General features: G+C 38.0%; 1 protein-coding gene across 1 annotated transcript; it reads right to left on the bottom strand.

Moving 5' to 3' along the window:
- Window positions 1–1,268: 1,268 nt before the first annotated feature.
- LOC133528227 (uncharacterized) lies at window positions 1,269–22,803 on the bottom strand. The gene is made up of 19 exons (XM_061865506.1): window positions 22,404–22,803; window positions 22,110–22,291; window positions 17,751–17,829; window positions 15,241–15,471; window positions 13,508–13,647; window positions 13,051–13,171; window positions 12,280–12,385; window positions 11,853–11,969; window positions 11,605–11,708; window positions 11,063–11,179; window positions 8,148–8,273; window positions 7,841–7,942; window positions 7,437–7,673; window positions 5,589–5,684; window positions 5,217–5,323; window positions 4,453–4,600; window positions 3,961–4,062; window positions 3,506–3,637; window positions 1,269–3,034 (listed from the first exon to the last, which is right to left on the bottom strand). Exons 1-19 carry the CDS (start codon window positions 22,569–22,571, stop codon window positions 2,894–2,896), a joined length of 2,556 nt encoding a protein of 851 aa, XP_061721490.1. The 5' UTR covers window positions 22,572–22,803; the 3' UTR covers window positions 1,269–2,893.
- Between the last annotated feature and the right edge of the window lie 700 nt (window positions 22,804–23,503).

Genomic DNA, 23,503 nt, shown 5'->3' with positions numbered 1-23,503 from the left:
TAACGCCCTGAGATATGACTTCTGCACTTGATCCAACATAAGTATATATTTACTTTCATGCGGACTCCACACCACTGCATTCGTTTCTAGTATGCTGCGTACGAGTGCCGCATACAACACACGTGTGGCTTCCACAGTCAGAGGCGCCGAATTACGCAGAACGAAACCCAGTCTTTTATACGCAGTTTTAGCCACGGTCTGTACATGTTCGCGAAACGTGATATCTGAGTCAAACAGTACTCCTAAATCGCGTACCTGCTCCGAGCGCGATATGTCGGCGCCGCCAATATTGCAGTGGAATATTTCTGGTGCGCGGGCTCGGGTGAATGACATCATTTCACATTTACTGGCATTGAAATAGAGTTTATTTTCAACACTCCAACGATGGACCGCTCCTATGTCCCGCTGCAGGTCCTCACAATCCCTTAGGCTTTGGATCGGTTTAATCAACTTCACATCATCAGCAAACATCAGCAATGTGCAGTGATGCACCTTCACAGGTAGATCGTTGATCAGCAGTACGAAAAGAAACGGTCCCAAGTTCGATCCTTGACTGATACCAGAGTGCGTGGGGTAGCTTTCAGAAACGTAAGGACCATACTTTACGTACTGTTTCCGATCGGATAGATAATTCGCAAACAGATTCAAAAGTCTGAGTGTAAAGCCCATGGCCCCTAGTTTTAAAAGAAGAACGTCATTATCTACCCGATAGTGATAGCTATTACAGAATAATTGCCAAAATTGAAATCCAAAGTCCTTAAAAATTTCCAGACTTACGTTTATACATTATATTTTAATACTGAAACGGTTTTACTAAGTATTTATATAAACGTAATCGATTCGATATAGGTTGGACCAGCGACTGATAATAAACATAGATGACGAACTAGCTCTACAAAATGACCCCACACACATTGTGCCGAAGCAGGCGGGGCGTCAACTTTGTGCCGCGGAGCTATTTAGTTCGCAAATGGCGGCCCGTTGTCAGTCATAGTAAGAAGTATTCAAATTATATCTTTAATAAAAGAAATATGGCGCTTGTTGTGCGGATAAATGATGTGCTAGTAGTTCCAACAAACACTGGAAAAAATATGGGACTACTCACGAATAGTTTAGCTAGGATCATATTATTTTGATTGCTCTTGATCAAAACAGGCTTTGCAGGCTTTATCTATTTGTATTTGTAGAAGATGATATAGCACTGCATATATTTACTATAGGTACATCAGTACACAATTTAGCTTTAGGAACAAAGTGAAAAAAAAAAACCTGCTCAAGCCATTATATAATTCATTGACTAGAATTAATAAAATGTATATATCAAGGTTAAAAAAGAATTTTATAACTTATTCTATTACATATCATGCACATTATTGATCAATTTACATTATTGTTAATTTCACAAATAAAATATATTTCTAAAACCTATCACAAAATAAGAGTCTCCATAAAATTCCAGTTCTAGTCTTCTTTATTCCTAAAAATCAGCCAGAAAAGGATAATGATAAACTCAATTAATTCATTAACTCTGAATGAATTTCATTAATAAGTATTATCATTTTAACCTTCTTAGAGATAATTAACTCCAATTAAAAAATACTTTTTGCCGAAACTACCCAAGGCACTAACCCCCTTATTCATAAACATGTACTAAAATTACGAAGCCGCTAATAATCGTTTGTCCCTTTCCATCATACCAATAGGTCGGAAAGGGACAAACGATTATTAGCGGCTTCGTAACTTTAGTACATGTTTATGAATGATTTGTTAGTTGTGCGTCCAATTCGCAGTTCGCCCAAATGATATTTCAATTCGCATTTCGTCCAACACATATATAAGGGGGTTAGTAGATAACTAAACAATGATTTAGTGAATAATTATATAATAGGGAATCGGATTGCAATTAAAATCAAATATTTCACAAGTATCAAACATACAGACTTGCACAATTTTCGTTGTATTTTTCGGCTTTTGATTATTTGTAGTTAGTAAAAAGACTTTGTATATTCAAAGGATACTGTAGAAATTCATTGGACTATTAATAACTTATTGTCGTAAGTTGGTATTTTAAACAAATTTCATTATACTATAAGAAGTATGAGAACAAATTAAATTACTTTCAGAAAATATTTTTAATTTGTTTTTATTTCAAGTTTTTTAATTTGTTCTAATACTTCTAATAGTATTGATTGTCAGCGCCATATCTCTCGCTAGCTCGGTATCACCTGAGTTGATCCAGTTAGAAGGTATGAACCATACTGTTCTACCTTAGAGATGGCTAAGAAAGAAATGCATATACTTGGAAAAATTCGACCAATGCTGCCATGACCCCGGTGGCCGAGTGGCTCAGGCACCTGCCGCGATAGAACGCTGGTTCGATTCCAGCCTTGGTCACTTTTTCTTAGTATATGACATTTATTTCAGTTTATAAATTTCATTACACTGGTAAATGTTAAGACATTTCAAAGGGGATCGTGTCATTCACGATTCGGGCCCTGACTCGTATCGTTCTGTTATTAAAGGTTAGATTTGACAAATCTGTGCGTCATCGTGGATGACACGAACTATAACTAATTTGACTAATCAATCCAATCCACTATTCTGAAATGATCAAAATGGAATGTCACCTCACTCCTAGTCCGATTGGCATCCTATTAAAGATGACACTTCCCTTCGCCGTGTTTGCGAAAATATTCGTACTGTATCTCTTTCCACAAAATACAGGAGATGCAGTCGTGTGGTACTGATTCCACCATACCAAATGCCATTATAATGTCATAGATGGTAATAATAATGTATCTAAGGAATTTTGTAATGTGTTGAAGTCATTGATTCATTACATGATTTTGATTATTTTATACTAGTAGGAGCGCATCAAGTCGCGTGTTGTGAGCTACGCGCTGCTGCTGGCGGCGCCCTTGCAGGTGAGCTTGGCGATCATCTCCTGCACGCGCTTCATCTCCTCGAGCTGCGTGTTCAGCTGGTACAGCCGGTTCTCGCGCTCGAGTATCGTCTTTTCTTGATGCTTTATTGTCTGCAATAAAACAATAAATCCAAGATTGAATGTGAATGCCGCAGAAATATTGAAATGCAAATAGTAGAGTTAAACACTCTACTTTTCATTTCTAATACGAGGAAAGCAAAATACACATGTATTAAAAAACATGACTAAGTACAAACTTACATAGAACTTCTTACGGGTACTTTCAATTAACAATTTAGGTATAAGTATCGTTATTTATGGAATAAGAAGTAACCATCAAAATGGTACCTGTCAAAAAAATCCATTTAAATCAAAAAATTTATTGCTTATCCCAAAAAAATATTCTAAAAACGTACTAAGAATGTAAAATGCTCTAGATCACAACGTCGCCGTTTTCATTTTGAGTCCTCGAAAACCACAATGAAACAATGGTTGCGTCCTGAGTCTACCGCTTGACGATGATGATGGAGATATTTAAAAAATGATATTCGATTTTAACCTGCATATTTCTTAAGTACTCACCAATTCTTTAAGTTCTATCTCTTTTCTAAGACTTCGCTCAAGTGCATTAGCTTCTTCTATATCTTTGGCTTGTGCCTTAACTTGCTCTTCGAACCGTATCAGCACAGCCGCCAGTTCATTGCACTTGCTCGTCTGTTACACAAAGAATGACCCTTAAAGTAATTAACCACAAATATATTTTATAGATATATATATGTATATATAAAGGTAGTGCTCATTTGCCATGAGGCTTATAACAAAAACCTCTTATAATAAAATATATTTTGAATAAAAACAATTCGATTCGAACAATTATTTTTTAATTGGTTACGGCGTTAGCCAACGGCTTAAGAGCTCTTCGATGTTGTAAATACGTAACACTGAGCGACACGTTTTAATACATACGTGAGACAGTGAGTTTTGTTTTTAGTAATATTTTATCGCATTGTATTATTAAAATATACTTTCAAACATACCTCTTGGTCCAGTGACTTCTGCACTGCCTTGGTTTCCTGTTCAGCAGCCTTTAATTTTTCCTGGTTTTCTTTTTCGATGGCTTTCATTTCATTTTCTAAATTCTGCGATACAAAAAAAAAGAATGTAAGAGACCATACTGATGTACCTACACTAAATTGTACTTGTTGAGGATAAAAGTGTAAATTTATATGATACCAGCACCATGCTGAGATGAATAAATTTTGTTGCTCTCTTCGGTTTTTTGTTTGCTTTTGTTTTCTTTTTATTCAGCTTTTTTTTCCACATCGCTATTTACATTATTTATCTCTAACAGAGAACTGCCCTATCGCTTTACCTTCTCGTTATGTATAACAGGGCATGCATAGGAACTTGCATTTTCTTTTGTTTGCGAATGCTTGACTATTCGTTATTCAAACACTTGACAGCGTTTTTTAGACCACATCCCGCCCTTTGCATTAAACAGTTTGTTAAGCCTTATAGGAAAAACTTACGGTGAGCTGGATTTTGAATTCATTCTGCAATATCTCTTTCTGCTTTTCTTTGAGTGTTTTTTCCGAGACGACCTTAGCTCGGTACCCGCGAACGGCACCCTCGGCATCCTCTAATTGTTTGTGCAGATTGTTGATCGTCTTTTTTAATCTAGAAAAATATACACCAAAAAAATATTTAACATCGTGTTTTTAATTGTAGTTTGTGACTGCGACATAATGTAAGGCATTAAATACGAGTTTGGGTTCTCGACAGATGTTAGAATTGACGTCAAATTCCTTAGCTTATTAGAGACGTTCAAAATTTGAATGACATTCAAATTTTGAAATCCAATACAATAATGCGTTTAGGATGCTGTTGAGACTCCCGCGGTTCTGCAGCGCGTCTTCCATGTTTGCGGAGGCGCGCACAGATGGCTTCGATGCCGTCTGGCGCAAGAAAACTGCCTCACTGCTTGACAGGGTGCGCGGGAGTGGCAACAGCATTTTAAGCATGATAGCCAATAAGTTTGATTGTCCTCTTATGTGCAAAATGAGCCAGAGGACTAAATCACTTTTATTAATTTATTATTAGCGTTAGTAAACTAACATGTAGATTAAGTTCATAACTAACAATTATGTGGACCATTATGTTGTCTATAATAAATAAATAATAATAATAATAAAATGGAATATGGTGTTAATTACGCTATAATAACATTTTCACAGATACCTATGCTGAAATATGTTAGTTTATAATAATTTTTGTATATTGTGTGGCTACTGACTTTTCATTTTGCATCTGTGTAGTGTACAACACATCTTGCTGAGACGAATTGGTTGCTTGGAGCATCGCTAGAGAATGTTGCAGGGAAGCCATGTGTTCACTCGCTCCCTGAAATGATGAAGGTTTCCCATTAATTCTCCATTTACCGGGAGATCATGCCGTCATAGCCAATTCTTAACAGCACATTATGGCGGCAGCTTCATACATCTACTAAATAAGTGTTCAATTAAATTAATTTGCTATGGTAATGTGTTTTACACCAGCCGAAATAATGTACTCCTTTATTATGAAGTGGTATTGTAGTAGTAGATGTATGCAAGTATGCTCTCTAATGAGGTAAATTGATTTGTTTGGTAAAGTTTGCGTGGTTTACCTGAAGTGCTACGGTTTGTGAATGCAGCCTTTGTTCCAAACATGCCATTTTGTATCCGTACAATTCCATTACACTTGATGTGGCAATATCAGATACCTGTTAAAAACAACATTAACGTCAACATAGGTCACTTCTTACAAGTGAGAATATATACATGGTTAAACTCATTCGAATAAAGTGTTTATTTTCCAGCACATCACAAGGCGGAAAAAATAATTGGACACAGGACTATCTTAGCGCGCAAGGTAACATTGTCCATTTTTACAGAAGTTAACGTATTTAACCCTAAAATTTTAAGGAAACGCTAGGTATACCCTTTATCTTTAAGTGATCCTTGTTTCAACGTCTTATGAGCTGTATTTCCATATGAAATCGACGTGGGCAATGTTGGCGAAAACCTCAATAGCTTCACCCGCCTATCACAAAGGCGGAAAAAAACGATTTGGATACAGCACCATTTTAGCGCGCAAGGTAGACGCGTTTGCGTGTTATAGGGGACAAGCGGCATTAACACATTCACTGCCAGCAACGCCTATACACGTTCACCGTCATACAAAGTCACTCCCGCCTGGCATGTTATGAAACAAGGTTTTAAAATGCTGACGGAAATTAAGAATCTATTCTCATGTAGAACTATACTACATTATTCTTCCACTGATATGTGTTAAATTGGTTAAATATCTAAAAGTGGCGCCATCTTACTGGGCATCGGCTAAAGTTTGTGGCGCCATGGCTCGAAACAATGCCGCCATACTAGTGATGTGCCGTTACCGTAAATTACGAGAACAGAGAGAATTTTCGGGTAATTTACGCGGCAACGTTCTCCGAACGGGTAATTTTGGAGAAAGTTGTCTAAGTTTTCATATTTTTTAACTTTTTTTATATAATTGATTTTTATTTATGTAATACCTAGTTGGTACTAAATTCTGTTACTGGAATAATCTGGGGGCACGGCAGTGCCCCCGCCAAGTCGAGCGCGAAGAAAACACTGCCGTGCCATCCTTTCTGGAACCATTTTGCCGCATTTTCAGGCCCCTATTTGAGAACCTCTGGATAAGACCAGAACGCAGAAATTTTCGTCATCCAGTAAGCTATAATCACATACTTAAAATCCAAAATTTCAAGCCTGTAGGTCATTTAGTTCCGAAGTTAAGCGAAAGCAAAGTTTCGCATTTATGACACTCGCTCACTCATGATCATCAAAATAGAACTAGTACTTCCCATAAACTCAGAGAGCTGAAATTTGGTACAGAGTTAGGGTTTAATGGATACATAAAGGGAAAACTATAAAAATCGGCCAAGCCGGCCTCGGCCAAGAAAAATTGTAAGCAAAATTCAATCGTCATTTAATTTTCTTCATTAAATTGCTGTAATTTATGGTAATTTTCACTAATGAGAAATTACGCACAATGAGAATTACGTTAAGTGCGTAATTTCTCGCCGGCACATCACTACGCCATACCTTTGGCCTTTGATCTATTAGAAGGCGCCACTTTTTGATATGATCAAAGTCAAATAGCGTTCTAAAAGTTTTAATCATGTGTCGAAACATGGCAGTAAATTTAATTTACTGTGGCTACAGTTTTCTTTGACAATCCACCTCTATTTCAAATTCTCTTTGCTATTGCTTATGACAGTAAAATAATGTAAATTATCGTATAATTATGATTTATAATAGTTACATATTTGCCGTGGCTTATTTTTCAAAAGTTTTTTTAAATAAAAATACACGTCAAATACGCTTACATTTTTTCTAACGCTAAAAAAACGGACTATAGACGAGAACATATGCACATCCTGCGATAGTTACACAAATGTCTATTTCTTGTGAGTCATACTTATTCATACCTTGTTCTTCTGAAGAGCTTCTGTGAGCTGGCGCACCAGAGCGTCGACCGCGTGCTCCTGCCCCGGCGCGAGGCGCGGCGCCGCCTGCCACGCCTCGTCCGCCTCCGAGAGGCGCGGCGCCGCCTGCCATGCCTCGTCCGCCTCCGCGAGGCGCGGCGCCGACTGCCACGCCTCGTGCGCCCCCGCGGCGCGCGGCGACACGTAGCCCTCGGACTGCTTCGGACACTCCTCGAAAACCTAAAACATGAGCCTTAGTACGACAACAAATAAACAAGAGGAAAGAACGTTCAAAAATAGATTACTCTAGTGAAAACCTGTTCGGAAATAATAAGCTTATTAAGTATTTGAATACGTAGGTAAATAAATATCACAAGTCTCTATAGCATAGCTATTAAGTAAATTACCTCATCCATTAGATCACAAGGGAAAAGGTGGTGCCTAATCAGCTTCAGTATTTCAAGCAGCCGCGTTCCGTTGCGCAGACCCGTCGATAGCATTTTCCGCACCTGTCATGAAGTAGGACATTAGACAACAATTTTTTGCATAAAAATAATCTTCTTTTTATTATATATGGATTTGGTCTGTAATGGCACTAGTACACTGGCGACAATGCTCAAAGGGTACTACCTGCGCCATTCAAGTGCACGTCTCAACGTCGTCTCGCCTCTGCTTGTAGCAATGGCCTGCATATAACTTTGGTAGATCGTTTACCTGGTTGTTCAGGAGGAACCTCTTGAGCGCGGCGCCCCATGCCTGCAGCAGCGGCGCCAGTATCAACGCCGTCTTGCAGCCTAGTATGGCCGCCTGCTGGCCCTGGTCCTGACCCACCGACCCGTTCTACATAAAATTAAAGTACATAATAAATACATGTTGCAAGGGCACCGACCTTTATACAATGTGTTTATGCACGTATAGTGGAGCCGTGAACCACGTATAGTACGAGGGGTGTTATCGACAAATCAAATAACGATGTTTTATCTCAACCATTTTAAAAATGCAGCCCTTCAAAGTTTTATGGCGCCAAACACGACTGCACTTGGTTAACTCTTTTCCAGGCCGCACCAATCTACAAGGTTTTCTCAAAAAATCCAAATATATTACAATTAATCCAGCTTTGATGATTCATTTGAAGATAAGTAACATTTCCTGAAAGTGTAATCTAATTTGAACCTTAAATCGGAAGTTGAAATTCTAATGGCGCGTATGTGGTCGATAATAATAAATAAATATTATAGGACATTATTACACAAATGGACTAAGTCCCACAGTAAGCTCAATAAGGCTTGTGTTGAGGGTACTTAGACAACGATATATATAATATATAAATATTTATAAATACTTAAATACATAGAAAACACCCATGACTCAGGAACAAATATCCATGCTCATCACACGAATAAATGCCCTTACCAGGATTTGAACCCGGGACCATCAGCTTCATAGGCAGGGTCACTATACCAAACCGGTCGTCAAATCGTACTATGCCTGGAAAAGGATAATGTACCATTATCTGTTCATTTACCTATCGCACATTTAAAAAATAATAATCATTCGATAGCTTATGAATTAGGGCATAAATTTCAAGCATAAATGTTACAGAGAATTTTGCACAAATACTCGAGAATTAATAACGAAGATAAAAATTGTCTTCAAAAATTTACTTTTTTTTTTCACATTTTATCTTTCATATCCTGTACTTTTTTGTTCTTAAAAGACAGTACAGGATATCAGCTAAAAGATGACATCAAAATGATAGCCCTAGTTAAAACATTTCACAAGTTACACGAGTCCAAACAAGACCTGATTGCTTGAGTAGTAGATTTTTTTACGGGAAACAAATCCGGATTATTTTTTACAAATATGCAGACTTCATATATGTAGAGTGATGGGAAAGTAAGTATCCTGTTATCGATAAAGTAAGGTCTACATGATTTCATTTGATTAATACCGTAAATGGGACGAATGCATTTTTTTTTAGTAATCTGAAAATTCTGTCTTTATTGCTGCTATTTCCCCACATTATTAGTCCGTGACGCAGATTTGACATTATATATGAGTGGAAAGCGAGTAGGGCAGTTTGATCTGATGATACATTTTTTAGTCTTCGTAGAGGGTATATGAATATTTTTTGATGCCAGTTACTATGTGTATCAATAATTATGCCTAGGAATTTTGATTGTTTAACATTTTCTAGCTCACAACCCTTATAACTTATTTTTAGTTGGATGTTTTTTCCCTGTGGTGAGTCCATTAATTTAGTTTTTTGTAAGTTGACTTGAAGGTTATTGGCTTCCATCCAAACATTAACGTCATGAAACACATTATTTATTTCAGCCTTTTAGTCTCATCACCACGAATAATTATGGAGCAATCATCAGCGAAAAGCAGTATCTTATGTTTTGTTATAATTGGTAAATCGTTAATATAAATTAGAAACAGTAATGGACCAAGAATACTACCTTGTGGTACTCCATAAATTACTTTTTTATATTCAGACCTGTGGCAATTGAATGTATTACGTTTTTGGCGGTGTGCTTGAATTTCAGTACAAATAGTACAATGGTGTCTGTTTTCGAGATATGACTTTAGCCACGAGTAGCAATTCCCTAGTATTCCATAGGCATATAATTTGTTCAGAAGCCTTTAATGACACACTCGATCAAAGCTTTGGACATATCCATAAAGATAGCAGATACAGGAATCCTGTCATCTCTACATTCACTGACCGTTTTTGTAAGCTCGTATACAGCTAAATCCGTAGTTTTATTTGCTCGAAAGCCAAATTGTGCGTAAGTTATACGAGGGTGGATTGAAAAATTCGCGGCCTGCATATTAAAAACAAAACAGAGGTTTTTAAATTTATTTTTATTTTTCTACATAGTCCCCGTCGAGTTGAATGCACTTGTTCCATCTGGATTCCAGAGCCATTACACCACTTTTGAAGAAGCTTTCCTCGAGACCTTCAAACTAGGCATCCACCTCAGCTTGGACCTCGACGTTGCTTGAAAATTTCATACCACCCATATGTTTTTTTAAATTGGGGAACAGATGAAAGTCCGATGGTGCTAAATCGGGTGATTAGGGTGGGTGGGGCAATAATTCAAACCCACATTTGGCAATCTCCGCCATAGATTTTAGTGACGTGTGAACACGTGCATTCAACTCGACGGGGACTAAGTAGAAAAATAAAAATAAATTAAAAAACCTCTGTTTTGTTTTTAATATTCAGGCCGCGAATTTTTCAATCCACCCTCGTATTTTCTATGGGAGATGACTTTTTACTATAGAGCTATTCTTATCTGCTATGTTTAATTCAGGCTGGATAGTTATTGCAAAAACTGCCCAGGGTAGTTAAAAATAGCGGTGTATAGTTTTATTTTGGTTTTACTCCTAACTTTCATAAGAACGCGAACTTTTTAATAACTTTATGGTAACTTAAATAAACCGGTTTATTCGACGAATAAATAGGGGCGCTCGCCGATAGATGATTAATTTCTTCACCAAATTTATTTCGTATCCATCTATCTTGTCTAATAGTATAAAAGTGTTGTTTCCATGGTTGTACTATTTAAGATGTATCTAGGATAGGATCTTGTATACAATGATGTTGTTAAGAGTTGACTCACTTGTGAAGAATACTGCAGAACGCTGTATAGAATCTTTTCATACGCCTCCGGCGACACAGCCCTCAGAACTCGTTCTTGCGTCGAACCCGTCTCACACAGGGCACCTACCACATGCAGCTAAAATAATTAAATATCTATTAAACTAGAGAAACACTGATCTAATGGCTAAGGGGTAACTAAAAGACTTTCCAAACGAACACGCGCAACTCTTGACTGGCTCGTAACGTATGGAGCTGAAGCTGTTGTATGCGACAGCTTTGAGCCAATTTGCTCGGAGTTTTAAAAATACCATGATATATAAAAGTGTGACACCCATTGGAACCTTTAAAAACGCGAGGTAATTTCCTCGCAAAGCATCTTGGTCTGCGTAGCCGTGCCTCGGCCGAGGCAAATGCACACGTCGCTGTAATACCTCAGGTGAGATACATCTACACAGACCAAGCTGCTCCGCGCGGTTCCTCGCGACTGCCTATTCACCCGCTCTCATTGAGATATATTATGAGAATGATCATTTTAAAGGAAAGATAACAATTACAATTTACCCATTGCAATCCAGCTTTCCCTGGTTCTAGCGATGGTGGCACTAAAAGCCCTGGTAAACCCTCGCTAATCATAAATGTTAACTCTTCAGGTAGTTGACCTTCGTCTGTAAGAAAACATTAGCGAACATTATTATCATAAACTAAACTACTCAACAATGTTAATGTTAAGCACTGTGATGTGATCAGAGGCATCCAGTAAAAATCGATAGCTAGCAAATTGTATAATTTAAACCATAATGTTACTGTACCTTTGTATAGATATATGATGGACGAAAATAATTCCAAGCTCTCTGGCAGACACAACTGATGCGCTACCAAGCACAGACAAAGCATTTGACAGTGGTTTTTGCGAAACGGATACATATCTGAAAATAATGACACATTTTAAGAATTTAAATGACAAGTATTAGTATTTCAACTATAGACTCAATTAGATCACTAAAAGTGTAGATTATTAAGTTAAATAGGTGGGTTCAAACACAACGAGTCGTCTTGTTTATACTTAAGGTCGCTTATACTGCCGCGGGAAGAGGCATTGTTTGTGGAGATGTGCCTTGCTCAATTAAGCACACGCGGCTGGGATGGGATGCGTTTTTATAGACTTAATTAGCTGGTTCTGTGTGGACCCACTTGTATATGACTCAATAGAGATGTGTGGTATGCACGGTACTTTACCTAAATTAACTAAGACTGCTAGAAACTTTAAAGCATTTCGGACAACGTCAGTGACTTGCTCAGGCTCTAATGCTTCGCTAGGTGCGTTGCAAAACTCCACCAAGTTCTGGAAGAAATATAAGTTATATGCACAGAAATATAACAGTCATATACACTATTATCAATTATGCAGGAGAACACAAGTTGGAACAAACTTGATCAAACTAGCCTACCATATTTACCTTTCGAAAGTTGACTCTGGGCATCATCTCTTTTATCAATATGTTGTAAGTATATATTATGTTCAAGTTCAAATATAGCAACTAGCACTTATGAATAGTACGACAGTATTTCATATAATTATCAGAGCAATACAATAAACCAGTGTCCATAAAATGCTTCAAGAGGGCTCTCTTTTCCTATATACTTACTTTACTCTTTGGTCAGAAAATTGAAATGTTGTCAATTGCTAGATTGTCTATGGTTTCATTTTAATACCCATTTTTTTAAGAGATAGCGATGCCTGACCACCATGAATGAGGAGAATAGTAGAATGATTTGAATAGCTTTTTTCAAGAGACAGAAAGAGATAGCAATAGGTGTCTGTACCGCCTTAAATGAATGAAGGTACAGACACTGGGTCTATTTTATATAGCATAAACTTGCTCATCATAAGTTAAACAAAAAATACTTTCCACCCTAGGGTGGGAAAAGCTATTTCCCAACCGGCTATCTGCTCATGAAAATCACACATGGAGAGATGAAAAAAAATTAATCATTTCATCATATTACCTTCAAGGTGTCCTCGAGGCAGAAGTCCGGCGCGCTGGCGACGAGGTTCCTCAGGTTGATGTCTTGGCACAGTTCGTTCATCAGGGTATACGCCTGCAGCAGTTGAGTCGAGTCCTTATCTCTGGAATGACGCGTTCATTTACTTGTTAATTAGAGCGAACGCACACATGTATTGTATATACCATTCTTTCTTCTTCATGTGCAAATATGTGTATATTAAATGCTCGATAACAGTCTGTACAAGATGTTTATATTATAACCCTTAGCTTAAAGTGAGGCAAATTTCTACCTAGTTCATATTGAACTTTATTTAGTCTGATCAAATATCAATGTTTTCTAAGGAAAAGTCAATTTCAGTGTTACACATACTGTAAATCACTACCCTTGTTTGGTCTTACATATACAAGTATGGCTAAGGTTTGCAAATCCTTTACAATCAGCAGCACCCTGTACTCACGTGACCGCTTTGGTGAAGGTGAGCACGCAGCACGACAGGTAGCTGTTGACGTCGGTCTGGCGCACGGCGCCCACGCCGCGCGTCGCCGCCGACAGGCACAGCAGCAGTCGGCACACGTCAGCCCCTCCGTACCAGCCGTCCTGTGAATAGGCCGGTTATACGTAGTACGAAAAAAAAAGCAAAGCAGATTGGCCGCAAGAACAGTCAGCTTACTTCGAAAAATCCCTTGTTATAAAACCAGCATTGGGGGAAGACAAATAAACCAAATACTAGGGTTGATTGAAACATTCGCGGCCTGACCAATTAAAAAAAAACTTTTCTTTTTTCTGCCCCCATTTTGAACTGTCATTATTCAACTGTCTTCCCGCGAAATTTCAATTGGCGTCTATATTTAAAAGCAATTTTACGGCATATTTAAAGTTACGTGTCGGTAGATATCGTGAAAATGGAGAAATTAGAGCAGCGTGCTGTGATTAAATACCTGCATAAAAAAGGATTGACACCGAATCCTGTCCATCATATACGATGGTGAAAAAATGGACAGCTGAATTCAAGCGTGGACGAAGATGACACTCGTCCCGGGAGGCCAACAACGGTGACTAACACGGAAAATGTGGCAATTATATGCGAAATGATAATGAAAGACCGGCGATTAAAGGTGCGGGAAATAGCTGACATCGTAGGCATCTCTTATGAAAGAACTCAAAATATTATAGTCAACGAATTAGGTTTTTCCAAGGTGTCGGCGAGATGGGTCCCGAGGCTTCTTTCAATGGAACAAAAAATCGCTCGCCGTACTAATTCACGTGAATGTCTAATTCACCTGTATGAAGCCGATACTCAAGACGTTTTGGACAGATTTGTAACTATGGACGAAACGTGGGTCCACCACTATACACCAGAGACCAAACAACAATTGAAGCAGCCAAAGCAATTTTCTCGGCTAATAAAGTCATGGCATCTGTTTTCTGGGATGCAAAGGGAATAATAATGGTGACTATCTCCAGAGAGGTAAAACTATAAATTCCGACTATTATTGCGAGTTATTACGCAGATTACGCGAGGCTCTGAAGATAAAAAGACCTGGAATGTTGACAAAGAAAGTTATCTTCCACCAGGACAATGCACGTGTTCACACGTCACTAAAATCGATGGCAGAGATTGCCAAATGTGGGTTTGAATTATTGCCCCACCCACCCTATTCACCCGATTTAGCACCATCGGACTTTCATCTGTTCCCCAATTTAAAAAAAAAACATATGGGTGGTATGAAATTTTCAAGCAACGCCGAGGTCCAAGCTGAGGAGGATGCCTATTTTGAAGGTCTCGAGGAAAGCTTCTTCAAAAGTGGTGTAATGGCTCTGGAATCCAGATGGAACAAGTGCATTCAACTCGACGGGGACTATGTAGAAAAAAATAAATAAATTAAAAAACCTCTGTTTTGTTTTTAATATTCAGGCCGCGAATTTTTCAATCCACCATCGTACATATACTTAGCTTACATCCTCATTCCAAGAATCAAGAGACGTTGCATTGATTAATTATGATGACGATATACCACCTCCATCAACTCTATAGCAGACACCAATTTTTAATTCAAATAAAAAGTAACTGTTTCCATGTATATTTTTTATAGGGATAAATTAACTTTGTTTTTTATTACCAACCTCTGAGGGGAAGAAATGACACAACCAAGTCTACGCACGCACTTCTAATAAATTAAAATAACTAACCTTTAAACTCATAAGATGCACAAGAAATTTCTTAGTATCTATGGTCCTCATCAAGGCATATACAGCGGGCAAGTTTCCAGAGCAGATGTTGGCCAACACTGTCAGGGACCTGTGCCTGATCAGTTGCTCCTGGGTGTCATTGCATGGGGATGTGATCCAGTCTGTTAACTGCTTCATGAGCACAGGGAGGTATGACTCCTGCCAACTTATTGTAATACCATAGGATATGTCCTGAAAGCATATTAAAAAAAAATATTAAAAAATATTAAAAAATAGGTTCTTAGCGTTAATGATTTAGAAAAAAATATATACTAGTTCCAAGCAAAAGGAAGATAATGCAAAATACATTTGGAAATCTATGTGAAGTTTATAAAGGTATTTTTTTTGGTACAGTCCTGATACGAGGGCTGCTATTTATATATCCGGAAACCGGGATTACAATCTTCTTAAATTAGTACATTACGATACAAGTGCGAAAAATAGGAAATTCGAAACGAGTGGCGATAAATTAAAACACGACCGAAGGGAGTGTTTTAAATCGACACGAGTTGCGAATTACCTATTCGCACATGTATCGTACAACGTTTTACAGTACATATGGCCCTTTAAATGTTCGACACAGTAACGTAATATGCTACTTCTCGCACTAGTGCTATAAAGTAGCCCCATATGTACTGTAATAGTATATTTTGACCTCCATGGTAAAATTTTAACTTTTTTAAGTACAGTAGGGCTAAGATGGTCGGCTCCTTATCATTTGTCACCATGCCTCTCACGTTCTAACAAGTATGTAAGCGTGAAAGTGACGGGCATAGTGACAAGCGATAATAATGGAACCATACTGCCACTGCTGGCCGGTATATTTTTTATTTCTTATTAACGCTAGTGTTTTGTTTTTGACGGGTTTTAAATGTCATCTCGCTGCAAGAATGGAACTCACTCGTGAAAATATTCGTGCTATGATTTATTATGATTTTCGGCGTGGTTTAACGCAACAGTTCATAGATCAACTAACTTTAACTTTTGGTGATGAAGCTACATCTAAAACTACTGTGTATCACTGGTTTAGTGAGTTCAATCGTGGACGTAGTATGCTTACGGACGAAGTTAAGGCAGGTCGCCCGAAATCGGTCGTTGTACCACAAAATATTGAGGCTGTGCGAAAACTTATAATGGACCACCGACATGTTACGTACCGCGAGATAGAGGCGACTCTGGGTATTTCTATGACTAGCATTAATAGCATATTACATGATCATTTAGCTGTAAAAAAAATTTGTTCGCGTTGGATACCGCACAACTTAACTAAGGAGCAAAAAGATGCTCGCGTCGAATGGTGCAATAAAATGTTAAAAAAATATAACCGTGGTGACTCAAAGGCCGTTTATAACATCTATACAGGTGACGAATCCTGGATCTATGCATACGATCCCGAAACGAAGCAACAATCAACGGTATGGGTGTTTCAAAATGAGCGGAACCCTACGAAAGTTACTCGTGCAAAAAGTACATTGAAACAAATGGTGGCCTGCTTCTTCGGTATTAATGGCCATGTAGCTACAGTGCCACTAGAAAACCGTAAAACGGTTAATTCAGATTGGTACACGACCATTTGCTTACCGGAAGTATTTGAACAAATTCGTAAAACTAACCAGCGACGAAGAATCATTCTTCATCATGACAATGCCAGCTGTCATAAGTTACGCGAAACAACTCTATTTTTGGAAGGTCAAAATGTGGAATTAACGGGTCATCCGCCGTACAGCCCTGACTTGGCACCCAATATTTTTATTTATTTCCCAATATAAAAAATAAATTACGCGGTCAACGATTTTCTACCGCTGAAGATGCTGTCGACGCATTCAAATAACACGTTATGGAGGTACCTCAGGCGGAGTGGCAGAAGTGCTTCAAAAATTGGTTCACACGAATGCAAAAGTGCATAGATCATCAAGGGGAATACTTTGAAACACAATAAAACCATTTTTAGCCGTGTACGTTTGTTTGTTTTTTTGTTTCCGGATATATAAGTAGCAACCCTCGTACCACACAGATACTTGTTACAATTATTACTATTATTTTATATACCTAGTCTAGTCATAAATTCTGACACAAGGTTAATTGTCCCTAGAGAATATTATGATTTCAAAGTTATTTAACGTAGATTTATATATTTTATAAAGGGAGTAATAAAGTAATAACGAATAAAAAATGCCTAATAGGCGGGTCCACACAGAGCGAGCGTACGCGCGAGGCAATCTCCTCGCGCATAAACCGGCCAGTGTAGACGTGCCTCGGCCAAGGCGGCGCGCGCGTTTTGGTCGCCTGAGCGCCCCGCCTCGACCGAGGCACGTCTTAAGTCCGGGGACAGCATATTTGTGCGGCACATTCTGTTCTACGGTTGTAGCCGCAGCTCCCACCTTGACGGAGGGCGCCTGTAGGGGAGGCGGCGCGAGCTTGCCAACCCAAAAATCTTAATACAAAAAAACTTAAGAGTTGTATTGACATACCTGCATTACCAACAGCAACTTGATTTTCTTGTCATTTGAAATAGAATTAGATAATAACTGAGTCAATATTGGCATGAATCTGAAAATTATAATAAAAAAATTACCTATAACAAAGCCCGTTTGATATGGCTGGTCAATAGTTTGGAAGACTATAGGTATATCGCAGATAATGCGAGAACGCAACCAGCGTTATGCAATCAATGCCGCAGGCGGAGCTTATAGGGTGTTGTGTTCTTTTTATAACGTCAGTAGAAATATCTATATATACTATATGTATTCTCTCGTTTTGGAGGCCAAGACCCTCTTTGGATCACTGCGCCACAATAGTTAGTTAGTTAGTAGAAATATGTTTTTTTTTTAAAGTATATCTATAGTTCACCTTTTTACATTTTTACTTATCTGCTAGCTTTAATTTAGTTTTCTAGCATTAGAACTTGTTGAAACCACAGGCAAAGTACGCGCGCCCCTCCCGATAACTACATACGCCCCGCTGAAAAGCTCCCGGCAGGGCATAAACAGCCGTGGCCGATTTGGAAAGCTTTAAATAGACTGGTTGGTTGGCCGCAGCAAGGAAAATTTGATAAGGTGGGGCAGTCTAAGCGGCTCCGATAATCTATGTCCATATGGCACGGCTCCCCAAACCAAGATGAGCATGCTGTCCTGCCCAGCGACCCCGCACACCTGTTCCGAGCAAGATCTATGGGATGCGGCAGACAGGGCGTTAAGCGTCGCTACCTTCTGCTTCTGGTCCCGCTTAATATGAATCACGAAACCATTGACACGAGAAGTAGAAGAAGAATTTATTTTTGATTTGATATTTTTATTTATTTAAGTAGAGCCTTGATAATACGAACTTTAAAAAAGCGGCCAAGTGCGAGTCGGACTCGCCCATGAAGGGTTCCGTACCATTTATGACGTATTAAAAAAAACTACTTACTAGATCTCGTTCAAACCAATTTTCGGTGGAAGTTTGCATGGTAATGTATATATATATTTTTTTCAGATTTTTCATTCTGTTATTTTAGAAGTTACAGGGGGGGGGGGGGACACATTTTTTTACTTTGGAAGTGTCTCTCGCGCAAACTATTCAGTTTAGAAAAAAATGATATTAGAAACCTAAATATCAATTTTGAAGACCTATCCATAGTATCCTATCTATCCTACCTATCCTATCCATACCCCACACGTATGGGTTTAATGAAAAAAATTTTTTTTTTAATTTTACAATACAATACAATACAAATATACTTTATTGCACACCTCAATACAGAAACAGTACAAATAATACAACACATAAAGAAGAGGTAAACAACAGGCGGTCTTATCGCTAAAAAGCGATCTCTTCCAGACAACCTTTAGGTAGCGGAATTAAAAAAAAAAAAAAAATGTTATGACAGTAGGTGTTCCAGATGCAATAAAAGAAGTCTAGCACAGAATAAACACAAAACTAAGCAATATAATTATCATATACAAATATAAATAAAAAAGATATATAAATACATATACATACATATATTAAAATACATATTATATATATATATATATATCTTAATTTTATGACGTATTTAAAAAAAACTACGTACTAGATCTCGTTTAAACCAATTTTCGTTGGAAGTTTGCATGGGAATGTATATCATACATTTTTTTTGATTTTTCATTCTGTTATTTTAGAAGTTACGGAGGGGGGGGACACATTTTACCACTTTGGAAGTGTCTCTCGCGCAAACTATTCAGTTTAGAAAAAAATGATATTAGAAACCTCAATATCATTTTTAAAGATCTATCCATAGATACCCCACACGTATGGGTTTGATGAAAAAAGATTTTTTGAGTATCAGTTCTAAGTATGGGGAACCCCCAAAATTTATCGTTTTTTTTTTCTATTTTTATGTGAAAATCTTAATGCGGTTCATAGAATACATCTACTTACCAAGTTTGAACAGTATTGGCTACGGAACCCTAAAAATAACAACCCCAGGCCGCGTAGCCAACGTTACAATCGTTAACGCTCCGTAGCGTATCGTAGTCATCTCTCTCTATCACTCTTCCATATTAGTACGAGTGTGACAGTTGCGTTTCGTTCGCCACGGAGCGTGAAAGATCGGCACGTTGGCTACGCGGATTGTTATGACTCACGGAGCGTTCGGATTATAGTATGATAGAAATAAATAATCATAATTTTATTAGGAACGCGGAAAATCGTGCAGAATGGAGAGCCTTGGTGTAGAAAATAACTATCTCATGTGGTCTCGACCCTCAAGTCATGAGGAAACGAGGAAGAAGAATGATTTTATTCTGAAAAAAATATATTTAATGAGACACCGAAATTACAAAAGAAAATAAACTTATTAACAAATATATATGGGATTAAGTGTGATTGTAAAGAATGAATTATTTATTGTTATGTTATTAATGATGAAATTGATAATTCAATGTATATATATACCGTATTTTTTGACATTTAGATTTTATTCTAGAAAGGTTCTAGACTAGTATTTTTATACAATTTTGATGTTTGACGATCTTGTTGTGAAATTCTTATTATTAAGTTTACCATATCTATAATAGTTCAATGTTTTTTTTAGAACAATAATAACTGCATCAATAAATTGCTCTGATATTTAGATTAAGATGATATTTGTAAAATTTGACGATTTAAAAGTGCTTGTTGCTAGGCCTATTTGAATAAAGAATATTTTGACTTTGACTTTGACTTGACTATATAATTAATTAAATATTATAGGACATCATTATACATATTGACTGAAGTCCCACAGTAAGCTCAGTAAGGCTTGTTGTGGGTACTTAGACAAGAATATATATAATATACACCGTGTTTTTATTGAATTCCGTTAACTTCGGCGTATCGGTAAGTATGTTTAAGGAAACTAAATGGCATAGTTAATTTTAAAAAAAGTTATTAAATGTTGCATACAGCGTTGTTGTAACACGGGAATTACATTTAACTCAAACAAACAATTGAAAACTGTGACATCTCAATGTCATTTCGAACATCGATCGTCCAAGATAGTCGTACGTTTAGTTATTAGTAGCAAATGTACGAACTTGTACTAAACACTAATCAATATGTAAATAGGCCCTAAAAGATAAAAATTAATTATTGATTATCTCCGGAATGGAGTTAATTAGAATACCGGTGTCTTTGAGAAAGTTACTTAATTTAAGCTCAGGGATACACCCTTGAAATTAACGGGAAAAAAAACATGTGGTATAAGTACTTAAACACATAAAAAACTCCAATGACTAAGCAATAAATATCTGTGCCCATCACACGAATAAATGCCCTAACCAGGATTTGAACCTGGGACCATCTGCTTCAAGGGTCACTGCCCACTGGGCCAGACCAGTCAACATTTTCACAAAGTACATAATCGCGATTTGATATAACTCTTCTAATTTAGTTTGCCGAGTTCTATTTATCAACCAAGCAAACGCTTTGTCCCTCAAAAAATGCAGTTATACAGTCAATTTCTCTTCCTTGTCCAAAAGTACCGACACTGACCGCCAGTATAGTTACGGCAGTTACAGGGCGGGGGAGAAAGGGCTCACTTAGCAGTTCGTATAACGAGGCCCTACTGTAGTTTTATTTCATATTACTTAAATTTTTAAGTAGATAGTTGTATTTACTGCTGATTTAGTTTATTCCTGTTTTGTAAATATTATTTGTTCAATAGAAGCACTTTTCCACCTACTAACTAACTAGGCTAACTTTTACACATACCCATGGACCCATCCAGACCTTAATAATTTTATATAATTCTTCTGCAGTCCCGCTGGTTGCCTAGCGGTAAGTGTGCAAATTTGAATCCGGAGGTTGCCGGTGCATAGCTTGGCTCGTAACAATGAGTTTTTCAAAACGAACTCTCGTTTAGGTGAAGGAAAACATCGTGAGGAAACAGGACTAATCTCAAAAAGGCCTAGTTTCCCCCTGGGTTGGAGATGCCCTTTGCCCAAAACTCTTGGATTGGTCTATCTGGAGCCCAGAGTTTTTTATGTTTTTGTATTGGGATTATCTGTATACTCAATTTTATATTGAATTAAAGTAAGTATTTATTATGCTATCGGAAAAAAAAGCCACCTCACATAACATAACATAAAATCCAGCATATACAACTTTTTGCTAGTTAGCTATGTTAATAATAATGGCAGCCCTGACAAAGATACTAGATATTTCTACAGAAAAATAATTGGGACCATGCTGGCTCAAGTTTCATATTACTTCAATATGTTATTTTAAAATGAGAGTGTATAAATGTATTAGTAATTACTATATTTTAGTAACACATGTGTGACATAAATTTCACTCTACAGGTGACCTATGTTCGATGCAGCACTTACTTGTAAGTGTGCGTGAGCGCATGCCGGGCGCTCGGCTCCATACAAGCCCGGGACAGCACCGCGACGCCGGCCCAGTGCGGCCCGCCCGGATCCCGCATCACGCGCCACAGCGAACTGAACAGGGCGCACACCTCCGACCTCCCAGGAGCGAATATTGATAAATCACACGTCGATGCTAACAGCTACAGTGAGATAAAACAAGATATACCATTTTATAATTATAAGTTAAAAAATAATTACAAGTAAAATCAGATAATAACAAAAAGGTTTGTGGTAATTGCATTTTAAACTTACATTTAAATATCTGTGCATTAAACTAACAGACGCCTCGCTATGTGTGGTCTCATATTGGCGTGCAGCATCCACGAATGCCTTTGAATTTGCATACTTTCCTCCGTCTGATATATTGCTACAACTATTACTCTTACAGTTCTCCACACCATCCACTTCCATGTTACTCATGGATACTACACGTAAAACGATGAAAACAGAATTTTATTGTACAATATATTCAACATGTAGACAAAACACTAAACAAGAATAACTATAATAAATATAAATTAACTAATGACAGGCTGTAGAGTGCAGTAAAATTCAACTGTCCAGAATTTTGAATTTTGAATGGACAATAAACAAGCTATGAAGATAGGAGGACAAGCTCGATTGAAATTGTTGTCTGTGGTTTGAATTCTATCCGAAGACAATAAAGGTACAGGGAGCCTACCGTAAAAATCGAAGTTCGTCAATTGCGGGCATTTTTCTCTGTCACTCTAATGACGTCTTAGAGAGAGTAAAAGAGAAAAATCCCCGCAATTGGCGAATTTCGGTTTTCGCGGTAGGTCTTCTGGGCCTACCGCGAACTACGTTCGACGTGTCACCTCCCTATCACACTTACGTACGAATTTACAAGTGCGACAGAGAGGCAACACGTCGAACGTGGTTCACGATAGGCCTCCTGTTAAGCCCCCTCGACTATGCGCGTGAATCGCGGCGCGACTTCGCGGAGCGAACATACCGCGACGTTGACGTAGACTCCACACTCGCACAACATCACGGCGATTTCACAAGATGGCGCCGAAGCGTCAGCTGATCGGATTTAGTTTGCGGCAAGGCACTGATTCAAACTGGGAACTGTCAAATTGATTTATGGTTGATCAAGTTCGCACCCAATATAACCATGTAGCCCCCATAGAAGGTTATGACAGTTCAGATTAATCGACTCGTGAGCGAATCGCGGCGCGAAACGATCGCGAGTGTGGAGTCTTGCAATTTCGCGCTTTGCGTCTCCTTTTACGCGGGCCAAATACCGACAAAAAACGGGGAATAAGGTGCGAAGGCGTGAACAATCTGCGAAATCGACGCCAGGGCCCTCCACACTCGCGTTCGCGGCTTCG

This window comes from Cydia pomonella, chromosome 19 (assembly GCF_033807575.1).
Source record: "Cydia pomonella isolate Wapato2018A chromosome 19, ilCydPomo1, whole genome shotgun sequence".
Lineage (NCBI taxonomy): Eukaryota > Metazoa > Arthropoda > Insecta > Lepidoptera > Tortricidae > Cydia > Cydia pomonella.
Note: the sequence above shows the minus strand (reverse complement) of the source record. Positions and strands in the feature narration are given on the sequence as shown.

Bases quoted from the DNA above. Each gene is read 5' to 3' on its own strand.
- LOC133528227 (XM_061865506.1), bottom strand. From the start codon at position 22,571: ATGAGTAACATGGAAGTGGATGGTGTGGAGAACTGTAAGAGTAATAGT. The intron at 15,472-17,750 runs GTATGTCAATAC...ATATGCTTTCAG, and splicing joins AGTTGCTGTTGGTAATGCAG to GACATATCCTATGGTATTAC. The intron at 4,601-5,216 runs GTCAGTAGCCAC...ATATTTTTCTAG, and splicing joins ACACAGATGCAAAATGAAAA to ATTAAAAAAGACGATCAACA.